The sequence below is a fragment of the Uloborus diversus genome, chromosome 1, assembly GCF_026930045.1.
Source record: "Uloborus diversus isolate 005 chromosome 1, Udiv.v.3.1, whole genome shotgun sequence".
In the NCBI taxonomy this organism is placed as follows: Eukaryota; Metazoa; Arthropoda; class Arachnida; order Araneae; family Uloboridae; genus Uloborus; species Uloborus diversus.
The window spans coordinates 238,983,980-238,997,044 of NC_072731.1; the positions used below are offsets into that span (position 1 = coordinate 238,983,980).

At 35.4% G+C, this 13,065-nt stretch overlaps 1 protein-coding gene across 1 annotated transcript in view; it reads left to right on the plus strand.

Moving 5' to 3' along the window:
* The window catches only part of LOC129225971 (protein pangolin, isoforms A/H/I/S-like), a 238,450-nt gene extending 228,792 nt beyond the window's left edge, over positions 1 to 9,658 (plus strand). Inside the window, exons 9-10 of the mRNA XM_054860544.1 lie at positions 1,815 to 1,887; positions 8,283 to 9,658. Of these exons, the coding sequence (XP_054716519.1) occupies positions 1,815 to 1,887; positions 8,283 to 8,688 (479 nt within the window). The 3' untranslated portion in view covers positions 8,689 to 9,658. The remainder of the gene's footprint in view (positions 1 to 1,814; positions 1,888 to 8,282) is intronic.
* Positions 9,659 to 13,065: the final 3,407 nt, after the last annotated feature.

Here is a 13,065-nt window from a genome sequence, read left to right on the forward strand (position 1 = left end):
TCCTAGTGTTAAATGAATGCTGAAGAATTCCGGTCTATTGAATTTTTCATTTCAAACGCGGTTTTATGGGATAATTAGGAAGAAAGAAACAGACGCTCTCTCCAAAAGGTACTTTCTAATATTTTTCTATAAATTAAAGCACATAGGGTAGACCAGGGTACGTTTGCGCAGTGCCCTTTTTTTAAAACGAATTATAACTAGAGAGCGAACAGTCATAACATATTAATGCAGCTCCCTAGCAAACATCCTCACAAGTCTTTGAGCATCAGTCAAGCTTTGGTCTAGCATGCAAGAAAGATTAATTTGTTTCCTAAAAAGTCAAGTAAATTTTAAGTTGAACGTTTTGAAGCTTATTGTGAATAAATAATACTTAGTTCAGAAAGAACAAATACATAAAAATTAGCAGAATTTTGTCCTTTTTTGATAATATATTTGTATGAACGGAAACGTTATTTATTTATTCATTAATTTTTTTTTTTTTTTTTTGCACATTAGAAATAAATCCAAACTTGGCCAAGGGGCAAGTTTACCCGTTGACGTCTGAGCTTCTTTACGACGTTCTTACTTTGTCTTACTTCTAAACATGCCCTGACGCTTTTTTTTTTGCTCCGAACTGTCTCAAAACATTTTAGTACTTTCAGGCTATTTAGTTTTGAAAATCACTATTTAATTTTTGATTGAGTTACAAATTCGTATCTTATAGCTTACAATCATGTAGTGCTGTCTTCATGCCCGTTCGGCTTTTTCTTTATACACTATTAAGTTTGTAATAAATTTGCTTTATTTTAACGATGGTAAGACATTACGTTCAAAACACTAACAGAATCATGTTATGTCTCAAAATAAATATGCGTAAACGTACCCAGTGTCCGGGACAAGTTTACGCAACCGACTTTAACTCGAAAATAAATTTTTTGACGGTTAAAAACACGAATTGAGCGACGACTAAATATACCACTTATGACTCCATTAACTGCTTCAAAAAAACGCAATGTCTAAAATTTCCTAAGTTAAAGCATCAAATTTAGAAAATTCATTGAAAAAAAAAAATCCTCGTAAACGTGCCCCGGTCTACCCTACTTATAAAGTCGAAAATAATAAAATCTATTTTTTTTCTATATTATGAACTGGAATAGTGTTCTTTTTCAAATATGGGCCGCACTAAAAGGATGTTATTTACTTTTGAGAAAAAAATGTTGTCAATTAATTGTTAAAAGTATCTCAAAGAATGACTCCAGCAATGAGTAGTTTCGCGGTTGACTTTTGAAGGAAAAAGTTTCGCGATTGACCTCTGACAGCGTAGCTGTTCGAGTTATTTTCTAAAAGCAGAAATGTCCGACAGGCCTCCTGAAAAAGGCAGTTTCCGACTTTTTTTCTGAAGAAGAAAATATCTTTTTCAAATCATAAAACGTACCTATGAAGTAATTATCTTTTATTTCCCAATGAATGATAGAAAACAGTAATGGAAAACTGAAATTGCTATTGCACAAATTTTGTTTTGCTACAGAAATTTAATGAAAAACTGCAGCTTTTTTGCTACAAAGCCTGTAATTTTTCATTGGAAAATTATTTCACAGAAACACATCCCGAATCATTACCACACAAAATAACTAAGAATGGAAGTTCTTATCGCACTTATATCCATTACTAAAGATCATAAATTTTAACCTCAATGCAATATTACTCCTATGGTCTACCTAATAAAATGAATCAATTTCTATCATGTTAAAATGGTTTCCTCAACAAATTATTTTCCTTTTTTTTTCTATGGTTGTAAACAAATATTTTACTGAAATACTTACGTTCTTTTACAGACGGCAACAGTCTCAAGAAATGCAGAGCCAGGTTTGGTCTAGACCAGCAGAGCAGTTGGTGTAAACCTTGCAGGTATGTTGGATTAAAATGTATTTTTGGCAAAATATTGCTTCTTTAAAAATGAGTGGTGACTGGTGATAAGACTTTAAAGCATTATACTGATTGATATGCAAAGGCGTATTTCTTCTCCTGCTGTTGATTTCTGCTCATCAAGAGCATCACCATTAACGCGTATGCACATTTATGAGGACATTCCGTCCAGTCTTTCAATACTTTCGTGCAATCAGAAAGAAGTTATTGAGGGACAGCTGTTTTTTTTCTTTGTTTTAAAATGTTTCAACAAAATCTATTCAAGTATTTGATAAATTACATTCTGAAATTAGCAACAATAATTTTTTAATTTCATACTACTACATTTTATGCTCTGTCGCAATGACTGACGCAACTAGAAAGAGAAGTTGCATGTCAGTCACCGAGGACTGACGCAGCCTGAACGAAAAGTTCAGTGTCAGTGACTGGCGACTGACGCGGTAGTTAATGTGTTAACGAATATCAATGGTGAAGATACCCAACCTCCGATGTCAAAAAATGGCAAGTTTTCAGGGCAGCATTAAAACCTTTTTATATTCTAGCTATCATTATCATCACATCACTTTTCCTCCTTACCTATTGTTACATTCCTATTTAATGAAGGAAATGATATAGCAGGTTGAAAATTAATGGAAATTGTAAAAGCATCACGATTGTAAAATAAAAATATTCGTAAAAATTGACTTTGTATGCTGTGTACTTTCACCGCCGATATGCTTGCAAAACGTGATCGACGTTTTGCAAGCATATCTTACAAACCTTACCCCAAAAAAGCTTTACCCCAGAACCTTACCTTAAGACAAAGGTAAAAGAATTGTAAAAGAAAAAGAAAGGTAAAAGAAAGACAAAGCTAAAAAAGAAAATCTTACCCCAGAACTATGGGGCACAACCTACAACCTACGGGCAATATGCAACCTGCAAAGCTGGTCCATGTGGCTCGTTGCTATATTCATTGCTACGAATGGAAATCTATGCTCTGGAAATTTCCAAAACAAGCGATCATTTCCATTCGGATTTAAGAAGGACTGTAGCAAATTCGTAGTCAAATGTTCAGAAGTTGGTGTCTAAAAAACAGATGAAAACTTAAGTTATATACACGATACTGGCATTAAAATCGATTCACCAAGAAGGCAACATGGTACAGACATGACACTTAAACGACAGGGAGAAAGAAGATGATGTGATATGCAAATAATTAGCTTTTCAGCGCATTCAGACAACGCAAGCGCCTGCAGCGACACCTACAATGTGTTTGTAGCGTTTAAATTAGGAAATTGTACAGTCAATTTCCCACGTGCAGATTCAATTTGTACGTTGTTGAGTGATGGAAAACTGTTGTGATGCCTCGTGCAAAAAGAAGAAATGCGTACCACCACGTTTCTGCCTTTGATAGCGGTCGAATTGTAGCCTACCAGGATTGCGGTTTACCCTATCGCAGTATTGCTGCTCACGTCGCACAGTGGGGCATTTGAGCCAAAAAGCTGGCCATAAATCAAATTTTCCAAATATAATGATTATTCTGCTAGTTTTTCACTAAAAAATGGTTGCTAATAATAAACTCGGGCAAGTTATATGTATACTCTTAATTTTGCTTGCTCAAACGCAACCCATAAAAGTTATACCGATTATTAACTGGCTTAGATATGTAAAAGGAAACCAAACAATTTAACAATGTTGAAGTACATATTTACTAACTGTTAAACAGACATTCGACACAGTGAAATGTACAAAAAATTAAAGCAGAGCAAATTAATTATAGTTTTGCTGTTTTACACGTACATGAGATGATGGTGATGAAAGTCTACAAACTTTTGTCATCAGTATCACTATCTTCAAAACAAAAAGATTTTAAAAATTTTATGGCTTCCTTCGATATCGTTTGCCTTTTTCTCTTCATGTTAGATGATCTAACGCTACTCAAATATGGATCAGAAGTTAACAAGAGTCTATTTAAAACGTCTTCGTTACAATCCTTTCTGGAAATTTTTCTGGTGAATTTTTCTCTGTACTGCCGAAAATGCTTGTTTCTGGCTTCTGCGGCCTCTTCGGACAACTGACCGATTGGTAACAAGGCATGCGATATAATACTCGGAGCATGAACTAGTATCTTGTGGACTGTTGGTGACATAGTTTGCCAGGCATACAAATTTACATAATACTTCGCAGTATCCATGGTATACATGCCAAATTGCTCCACATTTGTGTCGAAACCCGAAGATATCACCTCCAATATTATTTTAAATCGGAGAATTAGTTCTAAATCTATCCCTGTAATGGCAGCTGCTTCATTCACGTCACCAAAAAATCTACGAGACGTGTTTCCATAGCCAACTTTAGGTACGTCAACCAGCAATCCCATTTTATTCTTGAATTCTTTTTGAATTATCACTTTGGCTGCCTTAATTTGATCTTTTTCATTTTTCTTTGTAATACGACCTTTGAATACTCCTGCATTTATCTTATATGATAAATGTAATAAAAATTCGAAAAACCGAATCTTAGCGTGCAGAATAGATAGACCGAATTGAAAAGTCTCTGGATCTTCTGTGCTTTTTGCTGATAAGTCATTAAAGGTTTTTGACGTGCTACCGCATATATAGCAGTGCATAGTAGATGCAGTGTCAGTGACCGCATTACACACTTTGCCGTCCACCATTGTAGGCAGCAACAAATGTTTTATTTTAATTGTTTCACTAACATTTGTTGGAACTAAATTTTTTGCTTGATTTTCTATATACCAAATCTCTTCGTTTGTGATGTCTTTCTTCTCTTTAATAAAACTTATTCTAATAGATCTGCAAAATCTAGGTGACGATTGACAAGGATTCTGCCAGATAACATTTTTGCCAGACATTAATCTAAGAGGCACAAGAGAACTGAGGAAAATGTGAGCATCAGTGCCATCCTCATTTTCAAATTTTTGTTTGGCTTTGCTTTGATCCGTCACAACCCCACTTAAAAATCAACACAAAATCTGCAGCTTCTTCATGACTGTATGCTTGGAACACTGGCTCTAAATACATGCACAATCTTATGACTGTGTGATCTACTAAATCTTGCAACTGTATTTGAGCACAAGTTTCATCGACAAACGTTTTCGGATAACATTCTCGCTTTGCTTTTTGTACATATTTATAACAAGGATAAACATCTTTGTTAGCCTGCTGTATGACTTCATACTGACTCCTAGACAAATTAGCTTCAACAAATATTGCTGAAGCCTCTTTCGGCGAGTGTTTTTTGATAGTAATGCAACCAGCAGTGACTGCTTTTCGAAACTTTGTTGCTCTGGTTGGAGGCTTATTTATGTCTTGGATAACTTTTGCCACTTCTGTGTTGCCTATGGCACGATGACTCATTTGAGCAGCATACGTTAATTCATCAACAGCAACATTTTTTCTTAGTTCCGATGTTTTTCGGCGCTTCGTTCTTTCACTCGATTCTCCGAAATCCTTACTGGGTCTTCCTAATGGTAAAAGACCCGGAACTGAGTAGGTAGGTAACATAACCCCTTCTTTTAACCAATTTTGGTTGTTTTCTAGAAATCGGCTTTCCATTCTATTACATGCCATCCATTTTCGCATGTAAACAATTTTAAAACTGTTAATGGTGTTTTTAACTTCCGACAATTTTTCGCAAGGGCAGTTAGTAATTTTAGCAGATTTTTAATTAGTTCTTTAAACTTTCCATCAAAGGACCTTTCTGTACTGCCAATTAACATCTTATGCAGTTGTATTCGACTCATAGATGTAACAGAAGCCTGTGAACCTAAAAACAACCGAAAAAAGAGAAATAAATAAAAATCACAACTGCTCTATTGATCGCGTTATTATTTTTTCGGGCAAATTCGGGCAAACTTTTAGTTTAGATTATCAAAATAGAGATTCTGAAATATCACGGGGTATAATTTTCAATGAGTACAAATGAGTACAACATGTTTAAAAACCTTCACTTTTTTAGGAATTGCAAAAAAAAAACCAGATGCAATTTTTGTGAAGTTTGACGAACCGTACTAATGTAAAAATAGTAGTTTAAAATAAATAAAAACTGATGAATAATAGTGCACAAACCTTGCTCAACCCCGTCCATAGTAAATTACTTCACTAGAGTTACTTCTGACGTGAAAATAGTACAATGAAGTAACTTCGAGAAACTGTAATGACTCAAACGAAGACAGCCGTATTTCGAAAGCGCTAAGTTCTGACTGCTGGTAAATTCGACTGGTTAGTCTCAGTGCAGAGGGAACACTTCCACGTGATGCCAAATTTATCTATCTTTTCTGAAATTTAAGGTCAAAGCTACTCATTGAAGTTTGCATTTTCGACTTTTGGCCAGCTTTTTGGCTCAAATGCCCCTCTGTGCGTCGGTCGAGATCCAATGACAGTTAGCAGAATATGGATTTGATGGGTTCAGGATTGTAATACAGATCACCGTGCTGGTTCTCAACGGCCAGTAACTACTAGCAGCCGAGAGGACAGATATCCTATCCGCATGGCCTTAATGGATCGTAGAGCCACGTCACGAGCCCTGAGTCAAGAAATGGGTCATTTGCAAGACAACAAGTGTCTGCATGAACAGTTTCTGCGACGTTTACAGCAGCATGTACTGTTAGCTCGGAGACCTTGGCTGCGGTTACCATTGACGCTGCATCACAGACAGGAGCGCCTTCAATGGTGTGATCAGAGACGAACCTGGGTATACCAACGGCAAGACGTCCTTTTTTCTGATGAATCCAGGTTCTGCTTACAACATCATGATGGTCGCATCCGTGTTTGGCGGCATCGTATTGAACGCACACTGGCAGCGTGCATTCGCCATCGTCATACTGACCCATCTCCCTGCGGTGATGGTATGGAGTGCCATTGGATACGCATCTCGGTCACCTCTTGTTCACATTAACGGCACTATGAACAGTTGGCGTTTTCTGATGTGTTACGATCCGTTGCACTATCATTTAATCGAGCCCTGCGAAACTCTATATTTCAGCAGGATAATGCACGACCGCATGTTGCTGGTAATATGCAGACTTTCCTTGATGCGAAAAAGGTTCGACTGATGCCCTGGCCAGCACGTTCTCCTGATCTCTCGCTAATTGAGAACGTCTGGTCAATGGTTGCTGAACAACTGGCCGATCAGCAAACGCCAGCCACTATGGTCGATGAACTGTGGCATCGTGTTAAAGCAGCATGGGTGTCTGTACCCGTACATGACATCCAATCTCTGTCTGACTCAATGCCTAGGCGTATAAGCGCTGTTATTGTTGCCAGAGGTAGTAGTTCTAGGTAGTAATTTCTCAGGATCTGTTCACCCAAACTTCTTGAAAATTCAATCATTTGTTATTTTCAACATAATATATGTGTCCAATAAATATCATTTTGTTATCTGCCTTTCTTCCTGGTGTAGCAATTTTAATGGCGAGTAGTGTATATAGTTTTGAATATATTAAGTTATAAAATATATTAAAATAAATTGAATATATGAAAATAAAATGAATATATGAGTATAAAATATATTAAAATAAAATGGTGAGTCAAGATAACAACAATTCTTTGTTTGTAATTTTCCTTTCTTTTCCATGTTTTCTCATGCTATCAAGTTAAAAAATAAAATATATTTAATTTTAGTACGTGTTCTGCTCTACGAAATTCATCTTACTAATATGAGGGGCAGTCATCTAGCAAAAAATTGCCCTAAGACCTCACGCTCTTGTTTTTACTTCCTTTTACCAAAAAGGAAGTATTGTATTCGCAAAAAAATGTCACTTAAAAAATCGGCCTTAATTTCCATTTTGCTCGCCCCCGAATGAATATTGAGTTTTTTTCCACCCCGGCCACACGTGGATATATGCCTAAGAACGTACAGACACCCGAAATAATCATTTTGACGATTCCCGAGTTAATTATTACGAGTTTTCTCGTGACGTATGTATGTCGCATAACTCAAGAACGATATTTCCTAGAAAGTTGAAATTTGGTACGTAGACTCCTAGTGAGGTCTAGTTGTGCACCTTCCCTTTTGGTTGCATTCAGGTGTTTCTAAAGGGATCTTTTGTACCTTTTTGAGGTGAAATCATTGTTCATTTCGATGCAAACTCAAGTGGTGTTATAATTTGACAAACACTTGGCAGTATATCGCCAAGCTTTTGTCGCCAAATTGGTGACAAATTTGGTGATCGTTTTTTTCTAAATCTGGTTTCAAATTGGCCATTGTTGGTGATATTTAGAGAGTTAACAATTGAATCACATTAAAATTGCCAATAATGGGGAAATAACATTAAACTGGATGTAAAGCGAAGTTATGTGATGCTCACATCAGCTCGTTTCCTTTGTAAACTTCTCTTTAGTAGACCTCAACAGAACGTTCTGCTCTCTTTCCAGGCGGAAAAAGAAGTGCATCCGGTACCTCGACGGCAACGACACGGCAGCCGAGAGCGAGGACAACATGGGCAGCGCCGGGAGCGTGGAGGCCCCCACGCCGGACTCGAACAAGACGGACCCGGACACGGACAGCCGGGACGCGAGCGCCCTCTCGCCCCCGAGCCCCTGCAGGGCGGAGTGCGAGACCAAGCCCCGGCTGGACAGCGAGGGCGCGGTCGTCCGGACGCCGCCCCCGCCTAGGGCGGCCTACCACCTCTACCACCACCACCCGCTCAGCGTCCACCACCTCATCCAGCCGCATTTCGTGGCCGGACGGACTGACCACCACCACCACCACCACCCCGTTGCGCGCTTCGTCCAGAGCGCGGCCGACGGGCAGCAGCAGCCTCTGCTCACCGTCACATAGACTGGACTCGAGTTTTTCCAAGGACAAGTGCTTGGAGATCACAATTGCTCACGAATCGTCAGTTGGTGTTATGTGATATGAGTTTTTATGTTTCCTCAACGAAGTTGTGCCCTTTTATTACTAACTAGCTGCGTTGCCCGGTCTACCTTGAAAATACAAATTGTGTAAAGTGACATATATTCAGCGATCAGGCTTAAATAAATAAAAAAAAATCATGTAAAATTTCCCTTCCAAACAATGACGACAGATATTAAAATACTTTTAAGAAATTAAATCGAGAAGGATGGGTTTAAAAAGCGTAACAATGGAAATACAAAATAAAATAAGTTTAAGGAATTAAAATGCGAAAGAAAATGGTTAACAATTTAAATGGAAATGAGATTTTTTGGACTTGATTTAAAAAGGCTTGTAACTTTTTTTCCTTTTGAGATAGAAACTTAGTTTTCTACCAAAAGTCGAGATAGATCTGGAGTAAAAAATGTCGCTTTTTCCAATGGTGTCAAAAAGAAAACTGTGGGACAATTCCTTCACTTTTTATTGATAGATTTAATGAAGAAAGTAGTGCCTATATTTCAGCTAAGCCTAAACAAATTCGAGCTACGAAACAAACTCCCGCTGTAAATAGGTTAGAGCATTGAAACAAATTGAGTAGAATGCAGGAAATTCTACCCTTTCCAGCGATATATAATAACGTATGCGCAAGTAATTTTTCACCCCCATATTCAGGAATTTATGTGAAAATTGGCCCTAAATAAGAACAAAAAAAGAACTATTCATCGAATTGTTTTCGAACTGGTCTGCAAACCTTTTCAGGACTTAAAGAAACAAATTGTGAAAATTTCAGCGAAATCAGCAGGGTAATTCTCGAGTTTTGCAAGTTTAAACACACAGACGCTTTTAGGAGACTTTATTTTATACTATGTAAAGACTATAATTAAAAAAAAAATACTGGATTTAAAGTACTGAGTTTGCACAATTTGTCAATAGTAATAATTTCATTTTTTAAACGAAAATGAAGATAATTAAAAATAAATATTAAATTAATAAAAAAATGTGGTTTTCAGCAAAAAAATAAAAATAAAAGAAAAAGTAAAGTATAATAAAAAGCATATTTTGGATTAATTTTGAGAAATTTCGGAGAGGGTTTAAACCCTAAAGTACGACCTTGAATATGTACATTGACTGAAATAAATCATATTAGGGTTTTCTTTTGTTAGAAATTGTCTGTCATCATTTCATTTCTAAAGATAAAAGTATCCTTTCAACGTTTACAGAATATCTTTGAAGCGAAGAAAATCTAATGAAAAACGCACCAACATGCATTCATTTTCTTAAATTACCCTTTTTATGCCCCCTTATTTACCCTTTAATAACCCTTATAATCTGGGCTCTATTTATAGTTACCATTTAAAAGATATTTCTGACATCATTTGTACATAATATTGCATTCCAAAAATTGAATCTGCTTTTTAATCACTATTACCAAACATTTTTCGTTGTACGTTCGAAGATTGTAATAGGAGGGCTCAACTGAAAAAGGTAAATCAGATTAAGGGGCGCATTCAACTCTAACAGAGTTCGATTGAATCGAATATGATCAACTGTTTCTTCCTATAACGCAGCCAGAAATTTCCTTTGCCCCACCCAGAAGGAAATTTGTTGCTACGCTACTGGTAGATAGAATTCGATCGAATAAAATACAATCGTGTTGAATGAGTCCCTAATTCTTATGTGTTTTATCAAAACGATTAGCAGATTCCTGTAAATCAAGCATCAATACAGTTATGAATTGAGAAAAATGTTGTCTCGGAAATAATATTTCGGAAATACGAGCTAATCTTCTTAAAAACTTTGATTTGCTTCTTAAATATTTTATTCGAAAGAACATAATGAATGTGAATGGCGTTCTACGCTTCTTCTGACGGATCACCTCCTAAAACATGTTTTTTTTTTTGTAATATTCATATAGTCTTAGACTGTGATAAACATACTGTTAAAGGTCTGAAACTAGATTGAACCTGAATTTGAAGCCAATTTGATGGTCCTAAATGGAGACGTAAACTTGTTTTGATTTAACGCTTTGAACCAAATTTCCGATCGTTACTTAATTACTTCCAGTAGCAAATTTTACTTACTGTCTAAAAGATTTCAAATTAATAAAAAGAGCTTAGAGCCCCAGCTTAGAAATTGGTTTAACTTTAAAATAAAGCGAAAATCGTAAAGCAGCCATAATTAGGTATCGTTAAGAAACTATTACTATAAAATAGTTTTCTTTGTTTTTACATTCTATCAGAAATACTGTATAAAAATGAAACGAGAGTACAAAACATGCCGTGATAAAAGCATTTGAATTTCTCACTTTTTCAGCATATCTCGCCCTCTTGATTGCACGTAATTAATTAAATTTTAAAGTTAAACTGCATTTTAGGCTCTGTATCTTCGCTCTTAGTCTCCAACGTCTGGTTCAATTTCAATCTGGTTAACTGGCTATAAAACTCATACTGTTTCTAGTGTATTCAAATCTCTCTAATACCAATAGATAGGTCTTTCCGTTACAATTTACGTATCAAATTATTTCATTTCACTCTTACCTGCATTGAGAAATTACCGTAATATCGAAGTTTAGCTCAAATTCCTTCACTGTTTGATCTATTTTTATAGGGTAATAATATTATTTATATAATTTTGATTTAAAGGAATTTCTTCCCATCAGAGACCACTTTTTTTTGCAACTTCATGCAACTATTTCTTGCAACTACATGCAATTTTTTAAGCAATAACATGCAACTTTTTTTTGCAATTACATGCATCATTTTTTTGCAACTACAGTCAAAGCTATTTTGAACGACCTCCTATTACTGCGACCCTTCCGTTATAGCGACCGATGCAAGAAGTTCCATTTCCTATTCGATGTCCATTAGAGCGTCCGAACTGAACCGTTCATTCCAATACAACGTCCAAAACTAGGTTTCAGTTTTTGTATTATCCCCTAGACTAACTATTCGAAAACTAATTTTTGAACATTTTTTGTTTCTGAAGGTATACTATTTCCATTTAAAAGAATTATTAGTTGGTATTTTGGGTCAAAAAAGTGGTGAAAACTGCACACAAATGGTAGACATTACATTTTTTTTTTTTTTTGAAAAAGTCAAAAAAGCGGAAAGCTTCTACAATTGAAGCATATTTTTTTAAACTTATTTTGTTAATTTCTTGATTCTCTTCTAAAACGAAGCATAAATATGAGAAATTATTCTAGCATTAAAAAAATGACTAAATAACATGCGATACGTTATAACGATCGTCGACTGTAATTGCAAAGTCTAGCTTCAAATTTAATTAATTATGTGCAATTAAGATACTTAGATGTGTTGAAAAAGTGAGAATGCAAATGCTATAAAAAATGTTTTATTTTTTGTTAGAATTTAATGCAGTATTTCTGATAGCTGAATTTAGTGATCAATCATCCATTATTGTCATATTTTAAAATAATTAATGCGTATTTAGCGTAGTTTTTCCCCCTTTCATAATGAAATATGCAAAAATCGAGATGCAACTTTGAATTAAACTCTGTCAAATTAAATTTGAACCAGACTTGCAGTTGTTAATCACTAATCGTCACATAAATTCCCCCCTTTCAAAATATGATTTGGTTAACGCACAGAAACCGCTGCTACTGAATGTAGTTTAATAGCAAACTTACATGTTTTAAAGTTTTGTTTACTTTTACCAAAACTGTAATGTGTCGTGGACAGAAATTGAGAATATTCGTGTAAAGGAGCAATTGTACCTCTACAGCAGTTGTAAATTGTAAATGCGCGAACTGTGAGATGTTTGTATATAATCATTTGAATCATTTCAACATACTCATCATGTGCAAAAAGTGAATAAGCTGAATGCTTGAACAGGTGTCTCGAAATAAAATTTTCTATTTTCTTAATTTATGTTTACAAAATGATTGCATTGTTGAACATTTAAATTTCTTCATTGCTCTATTTTACAATACATTTAAAATCACTGCTAGACTTTGGAAGCTGAAAAATTCGCAATATGTTACCGGTATAGTAAAAAAGAAAGATGACTATGTCGGCTTAACTTTTACAACGAGAGAAATATTTTTTTCATTTATTCAAAATTCTTATTAATGTATCAAAAATTGGGATACAAAATGCACATTGTAAAACCTACATCCGTTCACTGCTTTTAATATTTCTAGGCCTCGCCTTTTTCCGGGCATAAAATTTTACACAAAATTTTTTTATTTTATCATATGTATAGCTAGATAGTTAATTGATTGACTACGTTTAAAACATGTAAAAATGATTAATTTTTACGGTAACTCTAGACTTCTGTACAGTGCCACTGTTACTGTTATGTTAC